Source organism: Magallana gigas, chromosome 3, assembly GCF_963853765.1.
Source record: "Magallana gigas chromosome 3, xbMagGiga1.1, whole genome shotgun sequence".
In the NCBI taxonomy this organism is placed as follows: Eukaryota; Metazoa; Mollusca; class Bivalvia; order Ostreida; family Ostreidae; genus Magallana; species Magallana gigas.
Genome location: NC_088855.1, coordinates 34,813,614 through 34,835,360, shown reverse-complemented (window position 1 = coordinate 34,835,360; position 21,747 = coordinate 34,813,614). Strand labels below are relative to the sequence as shown.

Here is a 21,747-nt window from a genome sequence, read left to right as displayed (position 1 = left end):
AAAAAGGTCCGAGGTTTGTAGATGATTTTCTTGATAAATTTCATTTGGAATGACAGTTGATAACACGATTTATAAAAAAGCCCCTGTGATGTAGATTCGGTCTAAGTTTTAGTCTAATAATTAAATAATGATTCGTTTCATTTTTTCAAAGTCTAGAAAACGTGGCATTCTTATTACATGTACATTCTTTTTACAGTAAAAAAACGACGACCTTTGCGTATATAAACTCTCTCTCTCTCTCTCTCTCTCTCTCTCTCTCTCTCTCTCTCTCTCTCTCATTTACTGTTGTTGTGCTGTCATTGCTGACATCGGGTTCGATGTTCCAGCAGTTCCGGTCAATACCTAGCTTACATTTTCTTCACTTGGATTGTGTCGCGAGGGTAATCATTAATCGATTTCCCGTCTTAAAAGGAGTTATGCCCATTCATTGATTGTATAATTGGGTTAAGAAATGTGCCCTGCACTGGAATATTCGTCATGACAGAGAATTTGCCTCGAGGGAATTTTGGCCCCATTCCCTCATCCCTCCCGGCAGTTTCATGGTTTGAATTTCTGTTAGATGAGGAGCTACTTGAAAAACACCTGCAAAAGGACAATCCAGGTATGTATAGTATAAACAAAAATTTGTTTACACTTACAAGCCAAAAATTGAGACCTATGATTTAAATATGAGCATACTTTAAAAAATGAATTAGAAATAATAATTTAAAGTCTAATTACATCTAAATTTAAAGTATGAAGTACAAGAACATTTGCGTTTTGAAATCAATGGTAAATATTTAATATTTGTCCTTTGCACTAACACTTTCATTTCATATGGAAATTATGAAAAAATAATAAAATAAAAATAAATTAAAACAATCCAAAAAATCTTTAAAGGGAGTATCCCAAACCTGAAAAAGCTTGCAGTCAGTTTTTCCATCAAGAATGATTTTTTTTTATTATTATTTTAAAGCTTTTAAATATTGATAATTTGAAAACCCAGCATTTTTTGAAAAAGTTTCTAATTGGTATAAAACTTAAACGAGAGACTCTCAAAATTAGAGAAAAAAGGACATTGCTCTTAATCATTCATCATGAAATAATCCTTATTTTTAATTTCACAGCCCCTCTTTCGCAAATGAAAATAAACAAGTGCAGCATATGCATGCATTGTTCAAGAAATGATTCTTTAAAATCCAATTATTTCTACAAAAAAGTAGCAATCTAATGAAAGGGAACCATATTTCTTAAATATACTTACTAGATTCAAAGCCGAAATTATGCCATTAGGGCATAAAAACTAAACAGCATCAATAAAGTAAATTTTTAATGTTTAGAGGAAAGATAATATCAATGAGAATGTTCAGCCTTAAAATAATGTTGGTTTGTAAATTTCTTATTTAAGTAATGCTTAGTTTGGCTGTATTGAATCAAATCATGAGCACCAATTTTTTGTTATAATTTGATATAGTTTAAAACTGTCTGAAAAATAAAAGCCAGATTTTAAAACCCACGAGACTTGCTTTCGCAATTATGTGAATATTAAATCCTCGCATTTAATAAGGAATATTTACTGTTACATGTATATAGGTGGCCATTAGGTGCTCTATTACTGTGATACTAAGGTCAGAAGATCAAGACAGTTAGACATAGCCTGATCTAGTACATGTACTAAGTTACTTAAAATTCTTTGAATTGATGTATCCTATATACTGGTATACATTGTAACAGTATTCATATACATATACATGTACTATGTTGGCATCTGTATAAGGGGAGGAAAGTTAAAGAAACATTTGGTTTTATATATCTTCTCAGTTAGTAATGATTATCAAGTTTCTAAGCAGTTAATGTGAAGTAATAAATTATGCATGTTTCCGGCTGACATTTTAAAGCCCCTTTTGTCATCGATCGCATGTGTATTGTAAATCCTTTGTTATCATGCCTATTCAGTGAAGTGTGTTAAAGAAGTTAGACATTTAGAAGAGATATCTTGTTAGAAAAATATTTAGGTAGCCTTTAAAGGGACTTGGACACGATTTGAGATCAAAAATTTTATTTTCAATTTTTATGTATAAAATGGTATTTTGGTGCATTTTAAATGATTGACCAAAATATTGAATGTTAAAGTCAAGTTACAATTGAGATACAGTGGTACAAATTGATTATTATGTAAACAAAGCTCGAGTCTTATAGTTGTTTACAAAAAATATATACGTAATGTAAAGAATTGCCATTTCTTAGACAAAATAACTTGTAAAAAACAATTTAAACTAATTCAATTTCTTCATAAATACTATTACCAACAAAAGAAAGATACATTTAATTAAAACTTACACCAATACAACACATATGTAAAAATGACAATATTCGAGCTTTGTTTACAAAACAAAGAATTATGAACTCTGTATCTTGCTTATAACTTGATATTTGACTTTCAAATTTTGACATAGCATTATAAGCTCCTATATTTATCATTATAAACATTGAAAATGGAAAAATAAAATTTTAAAATGTTTAGTCAAATCGTGTCCAAGTCCCTTTAAATTTATATCTAAAAAATTTTTCTAATAGTTTGACATTATTCCTGGTATTCTATGAGTTTGATATTTATTTTTTTTTTGTGTAGAGTTACATAAAGCTCTGCAGCTAGCTATTTATGTATACCTGTACTTTTAACGATCACCTCCACTACTACCAACAGTTATATGCACATTGTAAGAGTAAAATGGAATAAAAAGTTTTAATTTGTATATTATTGTAAATGAAGCATCTATTTCACCTTTTTGAAATTTCAGTTCATGTTGTACTAGCAGTCATGTACATACATTGTACCAACATAAATTGTACTAAATGAACATTATCTTAATTATTTATGAAATGTTAAAATATAGATAATCTTCAGTTTTATTTACAGTTGTATGTGCTTTGCGCAGATGTTCACTTTCAAGAATTTTAAATTTAAGACAAGATTTATGGAGACCTGTGAAAATCTGCTTTAAAAACGTTAATCTTCAGTAATTAGCGCAATTTGGGGTGAAAAGTCGTGGATTATCCTTTGTGTTTTAAGAGGATTATTGTTCTTATTTTACAGATCCTTCCCCTGTTCAGCTGATTGTGCAGTTCTTGCAGCAGGCTGATGCACATGTTGTTAAAGAACCCCTACCCCCAATACCTAGTGGTGAAGATCAGCAGGGTGAGAATATAATAGATAAACATGTGTCTTAATATGGAGATGAAATGTTTTCAATCACTGTCATCATTTGATTTTTTAAAAGTTGGAGAAAGAGCATGCCTTATAACCCTGTGTTTATATTCTTTCCATTTTTATTGCCTATGTAAGCTTAATTTGTTTAAAAAATGTTGATTGATTTCGATGTATGTTTTCATTCATAAAGATACAAATGTAAATGTATGTTTTGAAATTAACAAATTAATATGAGATGAAATATTATGGAAAAAAAGCATATATAGATGTGAACTTGAGTATATTAACATGATTATTGATGGATCAGTGTAAATTTTAACTACACGTATTATGCTGAATATGTAGTACTGATAAAAATCAAGTCTTACAGGCATATTTAAGTAGAGTATAAATTCAAGATAATTATTTATCTTAAGGATCATGTAATAAACAAATACTTCAGAAATCCTTGATGAATTGAGAATGTTGTTTGTTCTCTTTCGGAAATGAAATGCTTGTAGTAGGTTGTTGATGTATTAAAGTTGGACTCTCTATTTTCAGAAGTTAAAGTTTTCATAAAAGAGAACAAGAAGGTCAAAGCTTTAAGGTTGTTGGCCTTGAGAGTTGCTGCTCATTTAAAATGGAACCTGAATATCATACTCACTGGGTAAGAAGACAGCATACAGGTCACAGGGCACATCCAAAGGAGTCACTGCCGACTCAGTCAAAGAAAGATCTTTTTGAATTGCTTACGCTGTGTACACTTAAGATTTTTTAAGTATATGTTTCATTATACATGTATTTACCTGTGAATTTTTTTATTACCGGTAACATGTTTTGGTAAAAAGTGTAGAAAAGAGACATAGCACAAGTTTGATAAAATTTGAAATGACAAACTTATCTTTTGCTTATGTTTTCTTGAGGTTGATGAAAGAGAATATACCTTGAACAGACAAATATGTGTTGTCTTTGTGGAATTATCCACTCAAGATGATTGTCATTTATTTGATTGTTTCCTAGATACCATCAACTATTGCTAAGCATTATTTATAGATAGTACAGTAGAAGTTAATGTCTTACATGTTTCTGAAAACCCATTTATTGTCGGAATTATTTGAGGTTTTGTTTTTTCTTTTTATGCCTACCTTAGAACGAGTAATGAGATACCGGTACATGTACAATATTAGCTAATTGTGTTGTGTACAAAGCTCATGTGTGTTCCACATGAAAAAAAAAAACATTCTGGCGAATTTCATGCAAAATTTTCATGCGAAATTCACTTAACAAAAAGTTCATGCATTGCTCTCTTCATGAAAATATTTCACCTTGTCTGATTACAGCGTGCCTCTAGTGATGGTACAGACACTGATCACGGAGCTGTTGAAGATCACGCTGGGGTGTGACTTTAACACGGTGGAGGACCGTCTGTCTGGGGACACAGTCACGGAGGAGGCACTGTTCGCCCTCCATCTCTACCATAGATGGTACTATCTGTCACCACTTTCCTATTTGACATCCATCTGAAATGCTACTCTTGTCCTTAACTCACCTATATACAGCTGTATAATTGATAATAAGAAAAAGTTATAGGGAGACTTAGAGTATTTATTTTGAATACAATAAATGTACATACATCAGAGAGGTTATTGTATTACAAAACTATTTTGATGGAAAATATGGCATTTGTATCTTAATTTGATGGTTACCGGTATGTAATACATACCGGTAACCATCAAATTAAATTTGGAAATTGAATTTCAATGTCTGTTTTCTAGTTTTAAATGCATGCATTTTTTACTTAAAAAAATGAACTTTAATTAAAATTAAAAAGCATATATTTATATGTACATGTATATAAGAAGCATTCCATATCTTTTACAACAGGTGTCTGATGTCTGTCGTCAGAGACAGCTTTCCCACAAGACCAGTCAAACAGTTTGCTCAGATGTAAGTTATTAGACTGGAAATTTGTAGAAGAAACACTTGTACTCCCTTCAAACTAAGAGGAATTAAAATTATTAAAATGATGCAAAATTAGTTATATCTAATGTTTATATTTATATGTATATTAATGATGCATGCTGTGCTTTGCATGTATGGGTTTCTTAAAAATGTACACAGGGAAATATTAACCCCCCGTTTTATTTTTGCCCCTTTTGCCCTCTTCTGTAGGCAAATTGAAGACAGGGAAAATTCAAATGTCTGAAATTATTTTGATCTCTTTAAACACAACTACGTCTGGATGAATTCAAGATGGGGCCAAATTGTTTGCGAGTGAAGAAGGGTGAAAATAACACGGGGCGAAAATAACCCTGTATACAGTAATGATAATGAAGGAAACTAGACAAATTGACATCTGGCATGGCATTTAAAGGGAAATAGGTTTGGTAAAATTGGGTTTATCAAAAATTATGTAGATTTTTTTTCGATTTGAATCTGTACAGTGACCATTACCTATTTGCTTGTTTACAGGCAGGGGCAGTTTGATTCCATGGTGGCCAGTGCTAACGAAGCAGTGATTAGATACGTAAGATATTTATCCACATTGTTAACTGTAATGAAAGTGAATGAATTTGCTATATTGTTCAGAAAATGCATAGTTAGTACATGTTCAGCTAACTTGCAGTAAAGAACTTTACATCAAATTGAATACCGTACTAAATGTAGAATGATTTTTTCTAAAAATTAGTTTCAGAGATGGTCAAAATATTAAATTGTCTTTTTGTATTCATGTTTTTTTTACTTTAACAACAGTTAAAAGAGCGGACAAGTCTTTCGGTGGAGTATTTACAGAAATGTCTCCAATGTGGACGGACATTAAAAATGCCCACAATGCACTGCATCAGCATCCCGTCGGAGGATTCAGATGACTCTCTGTTTCACTGGGATAAAGCTGTGGATATAGATGCCAATGACTACCAGTCTCAAGTAATTGATGTCTACATTGTATATACAAATACAAGCGTAACTCCCTCAGAGGTCGAAAATTGGTATAAAAAAGTATTATAAAAACATGAGCTGTTGGTTGTTGGTTGTCTTATATAACAAAAAGAGAAGGCAGGTTAAGAGCTCTCAATTTTCATTATGTTAAAATTAGATCTATGATGTTTTATTTACTTGACTTCAATTCAACTAACATAGTCTATTTATTTTTGGGGGAAAGTTTTTTTGCCTTTTGATTCATCAGAATATTATCATGCACATGCACTTTTTCATGCTGGTGTATGTATCGTGCTCTGAAAATCTATACAGCAGACATGTATGTGGATGTACCGGTACTATTTGTTATTACAGTCACTGTATTAAATGAAAAAATTGTAGGAATTTATATATTTCATGAGTTTGCTAAATTTATAATGGCAGTAATTATTAGATGTATTTTTTTAAAAGTCATTCATGAACAAAGTAGTGATAACCTGTTTTGTGTATTGCAGATTCTGTATGATCTTGGGAGCTTTAACTTCTACACGGAGACATACAGCGAGGCCCTTCTGATGTTTACTCAATGTCTGAACACCATCACTGAAGTATGTACTGGTATTCATCTTTTGTTCCTCCATTTCCACCCCACCAATACACTTCCACAAGTTAATGTATCACTGATTATTTGATTTAAATGAAGGCCCATAATTCATATGAATGTTTTTGTACTGTCTTTTTATTATCTAATAATTTATTCAGCGAAGAAGAGATTTCAGGTTTGACAGAATTTTTGAAAGCTTCTTGTTGTTAGTTAATTGTGAGTCCTTATTTCTTTGACTGATATTTTAGGTGTCCTCCCCCCAGCTCAGTGACATAGATATGGCCAGACTGAAGGGCTATTACACTGCATGTCAGACACTGCGCACTGTCCAGACTCCACAGGAAAAGGCCAAAGAGAGTTTGTACCAACTAGCAGAGCAGGCTAGAAAAAATGATTACCAGGTAGATTCTGTTCTATATTTCAGAAATTTGTGTGAAAAAAACTACTGAAGTTTTTGGTTTTTATTTTTTTTTCACTCTCCTTTCAGTCCTTTTTGGTGCAGTCATTCTTCTTAAATTAATGATATTGATATAAATGTGACAAATTCAGAATTATTTTTAAATGGGCATATGAAAGTACTTCTACTTAAGAAGAATTGTCTCAACTTTATTTTCCCTATTGTTACAAAGTAAACATCATGCAGTTACATGAGTTTTTGATTTTGCTGTGACAGGGTCTGATAGAGGTGATTATTGAGGACAACCTGAAACAGGAGCTGACCTCAGCCTACAGGAGTGACTTGGAGGATGAACTCGGCAACAAGGATGATAAGTAAGGTTTTACTCAGCCTATCATTCCACATGTGAAAGTAGCATTCACAGGAGTTTCACCATGAATTCCACATGAAATTCTCTTCACAAATAACTAAAATTTAACCATGAAATATTCTTCACTCATAATTTTCATGCATTAGTTTCACCTGAAAGAAGTGGTTGACAATTTACATTTACATCGTAAGCACTTATCTTGAATGTCAAGCATTTATTAATGTCACTGGGTGAACAGGTGTGTGACTATCGGTCAATATATCGGGTGTCAATAGCTCAGTGGTTAGAGCGCTGGCACTGTACGCCAGAGGCCTGGTTGAGACTTGACTTTTCACCACCTGTTCCATAAGTTTAAAAATACCTTCTATTATGGAAGTTAAAAAAATTTCCTATCAAGCAGTTAATTATGTACCAGATACATGTACATGTATAATGTCTGATTTTGATCAGTGATTATGATTATCCATCTCTATCTTATGCACAGAAATATAGGTTTACAACATTTTTTCCTATTGTCTGATTTAAAAAAAAAAATAGAGAGAGAAGAAGAATCTGATGCATTTATACAAATGACGTTTAATTTGTCATTGCCATAGTTGTACTTGCAACTCATGAGTTTCCTCTCTTGTAGGTATAGTGAGATTTACATGCAGGTGAGTGTGTGTAACGTCATCAGAAGTGTCATGGAGGGTAAAGCCCTGGTCTCACTGCTGGCGGACATTGTTGAAGATGCAGAACAGTCAACAGTCGACTTCTTAATCATGGTAAGGATCCTTGGGGAATACTCCTCTAGTGCAAAATCATTGTTGTGACATGTTTTAAATTTATTTAGTAAACATTGAACTCTCTAAATCAGATTTCTGTTGTCTAAGATGTGAAGTAACATTATTTTTTCTGTGTATTCAATGAAAGTTTTTCAAAGTTTGTTTTTGTTTTGTTCTTCACATTTGGACTTTTGATGATTAAACAAGTTTAAAGTGTGGCTGAAAAATTTATTTCTTAGAGTTTTGATACGTATGAATATGAAAATGGTTTTTTTTTAATTGTTCAGGTTCTTACAAAAGCAATGGCTGGATCATCATTTGCCCAGAAATCCAATTTGAAGTGCTTCATATGGTAGGTACCCTTATGAAGAAAAAAGAAAAAAACATTAAATTCTGATAATGTTTTGAAAACAAATTGTAAATCTTTATTGAAAATGTCTATCAACTACTAAATAATGTTCAACAGAGCAATTTCAATCAGTTTTGCTTCAATTCTGAATACTTAGGAATGAACAGCTGAAATATTCGAAGAATGATACTAAACAGTTTGTTCTTCAAAAGTTTATAGAATGTACATGAACCCATGCATACTGTAGATTCCTTATTTTACGCAAGTACTTAATTCCGCTATTTGACCGTTTTGCATCAAATCGCGAGAATATCAAATCGCCATGGCCAATTTTTATCTAGTTATACATACTTTACACTTGTCTGAAAAATAAAACGAGATTTTAAAATTGGCGAGATGAGCTCGCAATTTTACGCGGATATTAATTCCTCACATTTAATTAGGAATTTTCAGTAATGTTAAATTTTTTTAACAGGCATCTAATGGACCTCTCTCCAGTTGGCTCCCGCTTCAACAACATGGTAGTATCAGGAGAGTTACGTAATTACTTCACGCAGGAGGAGCTGAAGGAGATGAACCAGTATATTAAGGAGAGTTCCTCTCTGACGTACAGCGACATCTACGATGATGCAACTACCATATGTTCCAGCTACCCAAACAGTCGAGGTCAGGAAATCAATGCTTTATCGTTGCGTACTCTTGACTTTTTTGTTTTTGGTTTGGACTTGGCCATACATGTATTACCAGCTTAATATTTTGTAGCTGCATGCACTTTTCATATTGATGTTAATTTCTTGTACAGTACAAATGTGGTATGCAAAAAATAGCATACAAAGCTTATTGTTTTTTTATTTGGAAGTGTTTTTATTTTACATGCAGTATGTGTACTTGAATAGCTTGTCCATATGCATGTTTTATGATGGACCAAGTGCAAAATGTCACCTTTTTTTCTGTAGATGTTTGAGTTTGTTTGGCTTTTTTTTGGATTAGAGTGATTTTATTTCAGTTTCTTCGGTCATGAGCGAGGGAGCAGGTAGGTTGATGGCAGAGATCATTTATACACTGAATGTGGCTTGAAGTTTACTAGATATTCTTACATGTGTACTTACATTTATATTTATTAATACATTTTTGTATGTGTGCTTACTAGGTCCCATACTAAATGAATCTGTAAAAGTTAAAGTTACAGTAGAAATGTACAAGGTACTGTGCTTGGACAACAAGTCTTAAAAAATAAAGTAGACTAGTTTATTTCAGCTTTTCAATTTTTAAGTAGCTGTAATTTTATATTACCATCAGTTAGTATCAGTTAGAGAATTCATTTAATGCTAGATATTTTTAAAAATTTATTACACTGTATTAGTTTTTGAATTTTCAAATGTTGAAAGATTGAACATTTCTAATAATTGGGATTTTTTATGAGGCTAATAATTGTTTAATTTATAATGAGGGAGAATTGAATATGTGTGACTACATCTCTTTGGCACGTTGCATCTCTTTGTGTTGTGTTTGAGTTTGCTGGAAGCTGAGTGTTGAATCTGACCTTTGCCTCTTTTTGACTTCTTTTTCTGGGGCACTTACTGCACTTACAGAGGGTGGAGTTTTGAGGGGGCGGAGCTTTGACAGTGATTGATTGTTTGGGTGTTTACAGATTCATCAGTAAGTGCAGGGACAGTAGAACAACAGCTGATGTTTATGTATGAGCCGGAGTCGATTAATAACTTGACGCGGGAACTGATCCTCAAACTGGGCAGATCTCCTGCTTATGTGATGGCACTGAATGAAAAGGTGATTTTGTGTCTCTTTTATGTATTGTATTGCTTAAAGGTCTCACACAAGGAATTAATTTCACTATATGTTACTATATAGCTTTAATTCAGTTAATTAATTAACTATACTCTCAGCATATAATTCATGAAAGAGAAATTTTAGTTAAATGCTTCAAGAAAAATTTTAGATCAGAAAAATAAAGCCTTAAGCGGTTTCTAAGAGAGATAATTGAGAGTAAACATACCTACCCCCAAATACATGTGGGTTCCACATGTTGACAAACAGGCTCAGCACCATCCAGGAAGTTGCATCATGCGCATCTAAAAAAATAGTTCCACTGAAATTAGTGTGACAATTCCCCTAAAGTAATAATTCTCCTAGCCACTGAGTCCAAAATCAATACTATAGGCCTAAAATAAGGTGCCAAAAAAGGAAGAAAGAAAAGAAATTGTCTCTATATATTGACTAAGTTCAGTTTGATTGGCTATTTCCTTGCGTAAGACTTTTAATATAGCCATATCTTAACTTTATTTGAAATGAATACCCCCCCCCCCCCCAATTTTGTTTCCTTTCACTTTTTTTGTAGGGTTTTGAAGGTTTATACACATGTATCAGACATTATAGTCTTAATCAGTATGCAACTCATGAACAGTAAATCTACCTTGTATACATTCACTTAAAAATTCTAAAAGTATGCATTTGACTTGTACATAAAAACCCTGATGGTATTTAAAACTTTATTTATGTATACACGTAAAGATATTTACTTATCAATGCATTTTATTTATACAATTTCACATTTGCTATGAAGATATGCTTGTCTGTTCTGAGAGGCCCACAGATTGATGTTGAGTCTTTAGATTTCCAGCATGTTATATCAGTGACAAATGATTGCTGTTCTGAGCAGACAGCTGAGCACTATTGTTGGCACACGTCTGCCATGATGACTTGTTCGTCGTGTTTGAGAGATTTGCTGCTAATGATTCCATCGTCTGTGGGCTTCAATGGGCATTAAGTGTGACCACAGATCTATCTTTATGGTCCACTGTCTGTCAGAGCAAATTCCTCCCAAACATTTTGTTCAAAATGGTTGCCTACCTCTGTCAACCTTGGATGGGCTCTAATTCTTTCGAGAATTTACTCCATCCTGGATCGCAAATAAGTTTAAGCACTTGTTTCTTAGAAAGTCCTCAGGGCATGATGTTCATTTCAACTGAAATACTTTGAATGTACAAGTTTATAGGAAAATTATTTAATATGAACAGGAAAGATAAAGTATAAATCATTCTTTTAATTATTTTTTTTTATAAACCATGAAATATATCCATACATATTTTAGCAACTGTACCATGACTTTAGAAGCAGGCTTTATAGAATTATTTGCAGTGATGATAATAGCATGTCTAACCAAGGACTGCTTACTATTTGTTCAATCTTTGGATTCCATAGTGGAGTAAATGCTATGATCACTGTTTGTTTTTCCTATCTGAGTAGATGTCTCTATAAAGCATCTGCCGGAGACGTCTGCTGTGATGACTTTCTCGTCCGTTCTGAGACTTTAACTTCCTTGAATGTTGAGTCCAAAGATACTACATGTACTCTTTGCTGGTCACTTTGATTAGAATTGACTCTAAGAGTCATTGGTATACTGAGCAAATATTCCTCGTATTTATAACTGAATGGGGGTGGGAGGGTTCCATCTTGATTTATCTGAAACTTGTGACATTAAACATCTTTATATTTCAGTGGAAAGTTCCGAAGGAGATGCACCAGATCATATACAATCTGCCCCCCAGTGTTGAGCAGGCCTTCGTATATTTACTGATTGGCAAGGCCTGTCATTGTATTGATGTCAGGGTGAGTCAGAGTCTCTCTCTGTGCACTTTCTCTTGAACTGTTTTTGTTCAACACAAATGCAGAGACAGAGTTCAAAGTAGAAATGAACTCTAAAAGTTAGTGAAAATTTAACTGGTAATGCTTCCATTGAGCAGATTTTTGAGCGTGCTCGCCAGCTGTTGTTGGTAGCAGACAGAAATGTGTACGAGGTATCCTACATCCTGTCTAAGTATGTCCGTTGGTACATCCTACTTGCCGATCTCCTACAGTTCTATACCACCAAGTCATTTGGAATGAACACCACACTGCAAGATCTCATCAAGAAAACCAAGACCTGTATTACATCAGTCAGACTTGATCAAGGTGACCTATTGAGTGAATTTAAGCTGTTTTGATTTGGTTTTGATTGTTATTAGCATGATAAACATCTTTTAAGCAGAATACAGAAGAAAAATGTCTCAATGATACATGTATATCATCATTTTACAGTTTGTAGAATACATGTGTTGTTATTATATCACATGCAGTAAAAGCTGTCTATGCATGTTTTAATCAGAATGAAAAGGTTTTTGTTTTACACAGTTTTATTTTGAATGATATCCGTATAATGATATTACCGGTACTATATACTGGTAGGATCGGATTTGAGACATTGGAACTTAAACTGCTCTCAGAATAGACAGTGAAACAGAATATAGTGAGTGAAGAGTTTAACAGGTTTTCCTGTACTGTGTGCATCATGTGTACCTTGTATTCCCAATAGATATCCAGCCCACAATGGTTATACTGGAGCACTGTGCTGCATTCCTCCTAAACATAAGGGATTGGCAGTACCTGACTAACATGGAGAACAGTGGCAGTGGTCATATAGAGGTCTGTCTTTAAATATAGATGATGCTTTAATGATCTCTCTTTAGCTGCAATAAGGAGAGGGCTACATTATTGCAGCTGATCTCTTATACAGAGAGAGATATTGACTTGTTTTAACTGTTGTTGTATTGTTTTGTAGTTATGCAGACTGTTAGCCTGTATGTGTAAGGAGCTGCCTTCCATTAAAGCCGCTCGGATCCCAGCCAGGGCTTTATGGGAAGCAGGTAAAACAAAAGCATGTGTAGCATCACTGAGGAAGATAGGGTGAAGCAATACTTGAGGCTGATGTTGCTTGAAATGCAAAAGGGAAAGCCTACATTTTCTAAAGATTTTAGTATTGATGAACATTTGCATTTGGTCAGATCTTTTATTTTTATATACATGTACATGCAAGTACTTTTGAAAAATAAAGGTGCCAATTCTTTTGGCTAGTAAATGACCAAGCAAGATGTAGAAAAAGAAACACATGTACACTAACAGCATCGTTATAGACGCACACATTGGGAATGTACACTTTCAACAATGCACATATTGCTGACAAATTGATGATTTTTTTGATAGTGAAGAATATCTTCACCATTAACCCCAGCCAGAAGAGGAGCATGAGTGGGCGGATGGACAGTGCTCACGTCAGGGACTCCTCGCTGGCTATTCTGGCCAAAGAACTCTTCATCGACTTCTTGCCCAAACTTAAGGTAAGCCTACCCACAGATTGATAATACACTGTGTAAACATCAGCTGTAACATGGACCAAGAGGAGGGTCAGTTTTCTTAAGATACCCTGTAAACTCTATTTTTATATAGCTTAAGTAAACAGCTGGTGTGTTTTTTTTTCAATAAACATGTACAAGTATGGTAAGAACTTTTTTAAATACTTATTCAACTGAAATTTTTGAACTTGGATTTGATCGGCGATTTTGCTCTCTAAAATGAACAATGTTGGATAAAATACATTATGATATGTTGTGATTGTAATTTTCAGGAGCCCATGGTTCTCTCTGTGATGGTTTCTTGCCTGTCCAAGTTCTACAATATAATCAGGGTAAATACATTTCATACTCCATAACAGACATGGAATCTTGTGTAGCATTGTTATAGAAATTTGTATGTCAGTTTGCACAGGTTTTATTTTTTGCTGAAACTTATTTTTTTCAACAAAAATGTCATCCTTGAATTTGCACTTGTTAATAGTTTCATAACTATTATACTTCAAATGTTTACAATATACATGTAGAATGTAAAATTTAGAATTTACTATAGTTTATATTTTATGAAATTAATTTAAACTCTAAACACAGTGAAATCAAAACACCTGGATATTTTTCCGTTTCATTAGTACAATTTTTAAAAAATGTGTGTGTGAGATTTCAACTTTATAGCAGATTTGTTTATTATATTTTGTAGGATGAAATTAGCTGTGAAATTTCCAGTGAATATCTTCCATTGTGGCCAACAACAGTTAGCAAGTAAGATGAAGATTGACAGTGTGGATCTAAAACTGATTTTAATAAATTTTGCTTATCTAACCCCTTTATACCAGTGTTACATTTCAAAGTAGTCATACATCTTCAGTTTCATAGAATGATGCTTAACATGCAAAATTTATTCAGTTTTTATATTTTATTTATTTATATATAAAAAAAAATTTATCATTGTAAGTACATGTATGTTCTACTAGCATTAAGTTGAAACATTCAGAAATGATCATTTATAATTTTTGCCATAAGATTTTAAATTTTTAACTGGAGCCAGAGGTGTAAATTTTGTAAAAAAAACCCGGATTTCTAATTTTTTATTAACTTCATCCTCCTGCAAGTATATACTAGAACAGTAAAGTGAGTGGAAACAACAAAGTGAATGTGAAATCTTGTTTGTAGTATCAGTGCAATGAACAAGCCGGGGATTGAGGAGGCGGTGGTCATGTTGATGCAGCACGCCCTACAGGTCAACCCCGCCCAACCTTCATGGCTCAGAACACAGGCCGACATCTACTTTGGTGCGAACATCATTTATATCTTATTTTTAAAAAATGACTTATTCTTCATTCGTTAGTGTATATATGGTAGTCAGTAAGGCCCTCAAAATACTGTTTTTGGCTTGATTGGTTCGGTGTCAGTCTTATTTCACATTTACTTGCTTGTTAATGGAACATGAAAATCTGTTTACGCTTGAGGAATTTGAAAATCTGTTTATACATGTACATATAGTTATCGATAAACAATATACTTACCCTTGGCCCTTAAAAATAAAATTATCGATTTTTACTTAGTTTGAAGTCAAAGTCAATTTTACCTTTTATGTGCTTGTCATTTGAGACTGAAAAAGCTGCTGCCTATTTACACTTGAGACAGTATACTTATATTTGAATTCATTTGACAGCTAATGGGCAGTATTCCTCAGCCATGAAGTTTTACATGGAAGCTGGAGTTGTGGCGTCCGATTTCTTTTCTAGTGCTGTTCCAAAAAGTATATACGAGGATCAGGTGAGATAACTTACTACCTTCAAACCTGGGTAACAACTTTGAGTTGGATATGAAATTTTTCCGACCATGTTTTTTCCCCTTTGGAGGGGAGGGGGAGACACTTTTTAGCATATATATGCACCATATAAGTGACATTAATTGTACATGTATATACATGTATTTATTATTTTTTACAATGGCGTATTCCTTTCTTTTTTTTTTAGGTCTACAAGAGGATGATCAAATGTTGCTCCTATTTGCAATGTCATACACAGGTTTGTCATGCAATTACAAATGGTTATTATGAATTAATCAGATGGTTAACAAACACCTCATAGACTATGAAAACTATTTAGAGACATTTTTTGCAGTATGATATGAAATAGTGAAAAGTTCTGTTAATGTACCATATTCAAGGGTAATTATATTTTAGCCCATTTCAAGTTGCTTCTTTTGTCTATAAATTGATACACCCAGTACATGGAAAATCTTTCCTTATGTACTGTTTAATGTACATATTTTACAATAACATGCATGTAGAAATATTACATTGATATTGTAGGTGGCAGTGCTCTGTCAGTTCACAGATGAGATTGACTACACTACCTGCTTTAAAGCTTTACAGGAGAGGAATTGTTATGATGCCATGGATACCTACTACTCTTGTATATGGGACATCAGCATTCTAGAATATCTTGTCCGTATCCTTACCCAAATTGCTTTATACTTAAGCTATAAGATGCTTTCTTTGTTGATTCATTTGGGATATGAAGGTAGCGACATTCCAGAAAAATTACATAACCTGCACACAAGTTTTTTGCAATAATCTCTACCTTCACAACCCACATGAATCACCAAAGATAGCATTTTGTTGTTAATATTTACATATTTCTTTTAACAAATTATTAAATTATTCATAAAAAGTAGGTAAAAGTAATTAAATTATTGTTAATGTACATCACAATGTTAGATAAAATAATTGCCAAGTCATCTTATGTGGTAATTTGAGTCTGACATTATTCTAGTTATTTTGTGCAGTCAGTGATTTTTTCTTAGGTTACCAAAAGATGCAATAGAAGGATAAACTACTGGTTGTTAGAACTGCACAGATGGTGTAGATTTCAGCCCCATCGGTTTCTATAAAGCTATGAATAACAATCAGTTCTCTTGAAAAATAGAGGAGAAAATACTAGGTAGATGTAAATATATATATTTAAAGTGTACCTGAAATTTATTTATAAACCCTACCTGGTATATGTACCAGAAATTCAGAATTGGCTGATTGATCTTCAATTTTGATTGACTGAAGTCAATCATGCAAAGATATCTCATATCCTGTTGACGTCATATATTTATCTTGTCTCAGCCTTGCCAGGGTATAATGACCTTTTTTGATTACAAAATTATTGTTTCTGATTTACTTGTCAAGTGTTTTTTTTTCTCAACTGTGCTTTCAAAGACTTGCATTCCAAACGAGGCGAAATGGAGAAAAAACAGGCAGCAGTAAGTATCAGAATAGTCAATCTGTGAGAATGTGGGGCAACGAAACTAATGAAGGGAGATTGTAGTAGTTGTCATTACAGTGTTTTGTTTGATGATCGTTATTCAACAATATATGCTTCATTGACAGTTGTGTCATGATATCAGAATTTTGAAAAGAAATTATTAAACAACTGAGAAAAAAAATTATTTTGTTTTTCAAGTGACAGTATCATTTTACTACCTATTTTTTGATTCCTTCAACCAATTTTGGTCACTGCTTTGTCTGCTAATTGCATGTTAGGGCTCTTTAGCTTACCTCAGGTGAGCGATGTGGCCCATGGGGCTCTTGTTTTTAAATTAATTATCATAAGATTATAACATCTGCTATAGATGTTATGGAGCAACTTCAGTTCCTCATAAAAATCACAATATTAATGCCGATGTTGAAATGCATGATTTATGCAAGACTTTTGCAACTTGACTAAGCATTTTAACTTAGAACATGAATATAATGCATGCTATCGTTTGGCTTTTAACATGACTTTTGCATTTAGACTGAGATACAGGAATTGAAATTGCTTCATTATCTTCTTCAGTTGAAAGCCCTAACTCAACTGGATCTCAACAGCAGTAATCCCGAGGACATTATTCAGCGTGCCGTCCAGATGCGCAAGAGGAAGTTCCTGCGCGCATTAGCCAAGCAATATCTTTAGTTGTGTAGGACAATTATCTGTTTTGTGATTCAGGAAACAACTATGTGGTTGATTGGGAATATAACTACCTGCGTGTCTTCACTCAGCTGCATGCAGTGTCTTTGAAACAGTATTGATAAATAGACATAGGACATAGAAAGAACATTTTCATTTTAATTTAAAGTGTTTAAAGGATATTTGTTTAGTTTGACCTAATTTGTTGATGCAATATTGTTGCACATTGTCTTTCAAACCTATAATTGTATTGTAGGTGATCAATATTTTTCAAAAAAAGTTTTTGTATAAAACAAATTGAGAATTTGAGTTGAGTCTCATCTTAGCGTTATAAAATTTGAGTTTTTTCATCATACTAAATTATACAAGCAAGCAATATGTATGGGTTGAACATCTTTTGAGTATTTTAAAACCAGTAAATGCCTACTGCAATAGCTATTTTATTTAAGAACTTGATTTAAAAAATAGAAATCAGATGGATAAATGTATATTTAGATATGAAAAAAAGGCATTAAAGATTTTAGACACCTAGTTTTTGGTGATGGAATATGTGAACATCTTCAGGTAGGTGTTCATTAGTCAAGTTTTGTATATTGAAATTGGAATTGCTCATCAACTTTCAATTACATGTAACTTCCACAAATTAATACTATGTCCAAATTATAGAAGTACATGTAGTTGCATCACATGCATGCAGTTTCTGTTAGGCAGTTTTAGAATGAGGTGGCAGTGTAGTGATTTAAAAGAACCAGAAAAAAATAGATTGTTAGGTTGATACAAGAACATTGACGTTGTGCATTTTAATTAAATGTACTTAAAAAAAGTCAATGTCTTCTCAACATTCAGATGTTATATAGGAATACAGAAAATGTTATGAAGCGATGTAATGTTGACACAGTTTGTGAAATCAGACCATGTTTTAAATTTGAACACATATCATTGCACACGGATGTTCATTGTTTGCATGGACATATATCATTGCACACGAGTGTTCATTGTACATGTATCAGCACATTATCATGTCATTGTTGAGTGTTTTTGTGAAACAAAGAGAAAATAAAATTGGCATATATTTATAAATGCTTGGTTTGCTTTCTATGATATCAGTACTACATGTATATAGTATCTATCCCATTAAACCTGCGACTAAGTCAGTTGATGTACCTGCACGGCTATGATGAATAATACAACAAATAATTTATGCCCATGCTACAAGCATTGTAACTGCGATGAATTATTATTATACCCCTTATACAATAAAGAGACACTTCCAACACAGAACCAGGTGCATGTTACCAGTCTTAAACATTACAAGGCATGGGCAGTTTTAAAAAATAATTTAATATAAATGCATAACTGTATATTAAATGCATCACCATTGTATATATATCTTTACAGGTTTTTAATTTAATGGTACATACAAGCATATTCGTTAAATTCATATATTCTCAAAAAATAACCATGTTTTGTTGAATATTGTGTATGCTAGTACTTCATACAATATCAACAAAATAGTACATGTACAGACTATTTATTTTAAGATGTAGATAACGTAATGATTTAATATCATATATGCATGAAATGTTTGTGTGGTACAAACACGTAAAATGAAAATATGCTTGTATCACAGAATAAAGTTAAACATGGTCGACAATTGTACTACAACATTTTGTTCAGTTATACATGAGATTCAAATAACAATCAAAATAAAACCAACATGTGTGATATCAAAATATGTGGTATAATGTTTTGTTACACATACATCTTATAAATAAACTGTACTGGTTGAGCAAATATACCGGAGAGTATCAATAGTTAAAAATATAACATTTATGAACTCTCTGCCTGATTGGAGGAGACATCGCCAGGATCGTTCGCGGATTGGTTGGTTTCAACGGGAAATAAATCACGGGTCGTGTATTCCGAATATTGCTGAGTTTCTATTGGTTCCCAGCTGACTGCAGAGGAAGGCGTTGGTTGGCTGATATGAATATTGCTGTATGCTGCAGCAGCTTAAAAATAACAAAACCGATCAGGTAAACACGTACATGTATATCTTTAACAACTCGTTGGATATCGTTATTTATGATATCACCAAAAAAAAAAAAGGAATTAATACGTACGAGTTCCCATGACTCCTGTTGATATGGCGGGTATGCGCTGATCCATTCTTGTTCCTTGTCTAGCTCGCCGTCGCTTCCGAATGGCGCGGGCTACCAGCACGCATGTTATCACAATGATCACTGCAAGTATGGCCACCGTCACAGCGGCTACAAAGTCTGTAGAGGAACGCCCCCCGCCCCCATCGTGTTCCGGGTACCCAATGGCGGGGGGAGGCGGGGTTGTGGGGGTGTCTGTTGTAGGTCCCTGGTCGATATCTTCATCCTTAGCCATTTTTCACTGGCGTGATTGTGATTTTTTTTTTACCTTTGCTTCAGTACTTAATGTCTTCCAGTAAATGTATTGTTTTCTTTGAGTGCACCATGATTAGTCATGTTTCATCTGACCCGTCGTTTAGCCATACTTCTCCCCTCGACACTGAGCTAAAAAGGTGAGCAAAATATCATCTATTGACTAAGAATTAAAATCAACATGAGCGGATCTTTAAACGGAGAACGAAACCTTTTTTTAACTTTGTTTTTTTGTGTTAAGATTTAGAATTTGATTTTTCAAAATTTTAACGTCTCTATATTGCGTCATTTTCTCCAAGATAGTGACTTGTATTTTAAATTTCCGACTAAATAGACGTGAAATCTGAAGTTTAATCATTTTTTCATAAATTTTTCTAAATTTAAGTTCATTTTCTTGGGGGGGGGGGGGTAATAAATATTTTACATGTACAGATAACGTCGACAATGCGAGTATACCCGATTTTACCCTGTTATGTTTTAAATACCGCATATACAGAATTGTAATAATGGTTTGTACTGTATAAAAAAAATTTTAAAAAAGAAAACAATGGAAAAGTCGTTTTTAATGTTATTGTCATATCTAAGAATATGAATACACACAGGAACTATATATATGTACCAATGCTCTCAAAAGTTTTTCCAAGGCACTGTCAATCATATGTAAATGCTCGGGATTTCTCAGGCCTTGTACGCTCGTGCTCATGTAGAATCAAATCAAAGACGTCTTACAGAAGAATCATTTTTATACATTTAACCTGAATATGCATTGCCACGAGAATTGTATCCATCCATGTAGTGTATATTAAGATATCTTTGCTTTTAATTGTATTTATTTTTTTATTTGTCTGTTTGGAAACATATAATATTTATTCTGTCCTTATTTTGAGTACTATTTAATGTACATGCATCTATCGTGGATATATATAAAACGTCGCCTATTATATGGAAGAAATTTCAAGTCCTGTCATTGGGACTGTCATGTAAACTGTTAACTTTTAGAAAAGTTAAGTCTACTTTAATTTTTTTTATATAATTTATGATATTTGAAAATAAGGGAAGATCGCGGGCACATATAAAATCAATGAATGTATACTGATGTATATCGATCAGCTAGACATGGAATTATTATTTTTTTTAATGCATCGCGATACACCGAACACATACACGTCTGTAAGTTTATATCAAATTGCCGAAAAACATACAATGTATGATTAAATAACAGAAAATAATAATTCACATTAGTCATGAAAGGCGCATATTTATTTTATAAACAAAACAAGTTCACTGCATGACACTTTGGCTCGATAAACAATTAATCACGGACATTCACGGTAGGAAATGATATTTTGTTTTTATTTTGGTGTGTGTCTGACCACCCTGTCGAGAGGTCAAGTTGTGTATAAACATAAAGGCCTTGGTCAGCCCTTACCTGAGCTGTTTCAGTAAATATCACACCTGCATTATCGCATGTCCTGTGTTTTTGCGGAAATCGAAACGCCATCTGGTGGACAGGTATGATGAACGGTTCCAAGGGCCGACAATTTTGGTAAGATTTAAAATTACAAATAATCATTAAAAATATCAATCAGACAAGATATTATTAAATATGTGAAAAAAAATATAATAGATGAAGCTAT

The 21,747-nt window shown here is 33.2% G+C and overlaps 2 protein-coding genes across 3 annotated transcripts; one reads left to right on the top strand and one right to left on the bottom strand.

Annotated features, from left to right (window-relative positions):
- Positions 1 to 309: 309 nt before the first annotated feature.
- LOC105348577 (integrator complex subunit 8) lies at positions 310 to 18,779 on the top strand. Its single transcript, XM_011458080.4, has 28 exons — positions 310 to 601; positions 3,077 to 3,178; positions 3,731 to 3,836; positions 4,510 to 4,653; positions 5,054 to 5,116; positions 5,642 to 5,696; positions 5,924 to 6,097; positions 6,604 to 6,696; positions 6,941 to 7,093; positions 7,366 to 7,463; positions 8,091 to 8,223; positions 8,511 to 8,575; positions 9,048 to 9,238; positions 9,579 to 9,605; positions 10,224 to 10,360; positions 12,089 to 12,199; positions 12,334 to 12,541; positions 12,942 to 13,051; positions 13,188 to 13,272; positions 13,610 to 13,743; positions 14,031 to 14,090; positions 14,453 to 14,514; positions 14,926 to 15,044; positions 15,428 to 15,531; positions 15,735 to 15,785; positions 16,073 to 16,211; positions 16,970 to 17,013; positions 17,589 to 18,779. The coding sequence occupies exons 1-28, from the start codon at positions 478 to 480 to the stop codon at positions 17,703 to 17,705; spliced, it is 3,009 nt and encodes a 1,002-aa protein (XP_011456382.2). The 5' UTR covers positions 310 to 477; the 3' UTR covers positions 17,706 to 18,779.
- Positions 18,780 to 19,021: 242 nt separating this feature from the next.
- LOC105348578 (uncharacterized) lies at positions 19,022 to 21,701 on the bottom strand. Of its 2 annotated transcripts, none has more exons than XM_011458083.4 (3): positions 21,566 to 21,701; positions 19,823 to 20,242; positions 19,022 to 19,711 (listed from the first exon to the last, which is right to left on the bottom strand). In XM_011458083.4, the coding sequence occupies exons 2-3, from the start codon at positions 20,091 to 20,093 to the stop codon at positions 19,530 to 19,532; spliced, it is 453 nt and encodes a 150-aa protein (XP_011456385.1). In that variant the 5' UTR covers positions 20,094 to 20,242; positions 21,566 to 21,701; the 3' UTR covers positions 19,022 to 19,529. The 2 variants fall into 2 exon arrangements, with proteins under 2 accessions (XP_011456385.1, XP_011456384.1); XM_011458082.4 differs by having other exon boundaries at positions 21,540 to 21,686.
- Between the last annotated feature and the right edge of the window lie 46 nt (positions 21,702 to 21,747).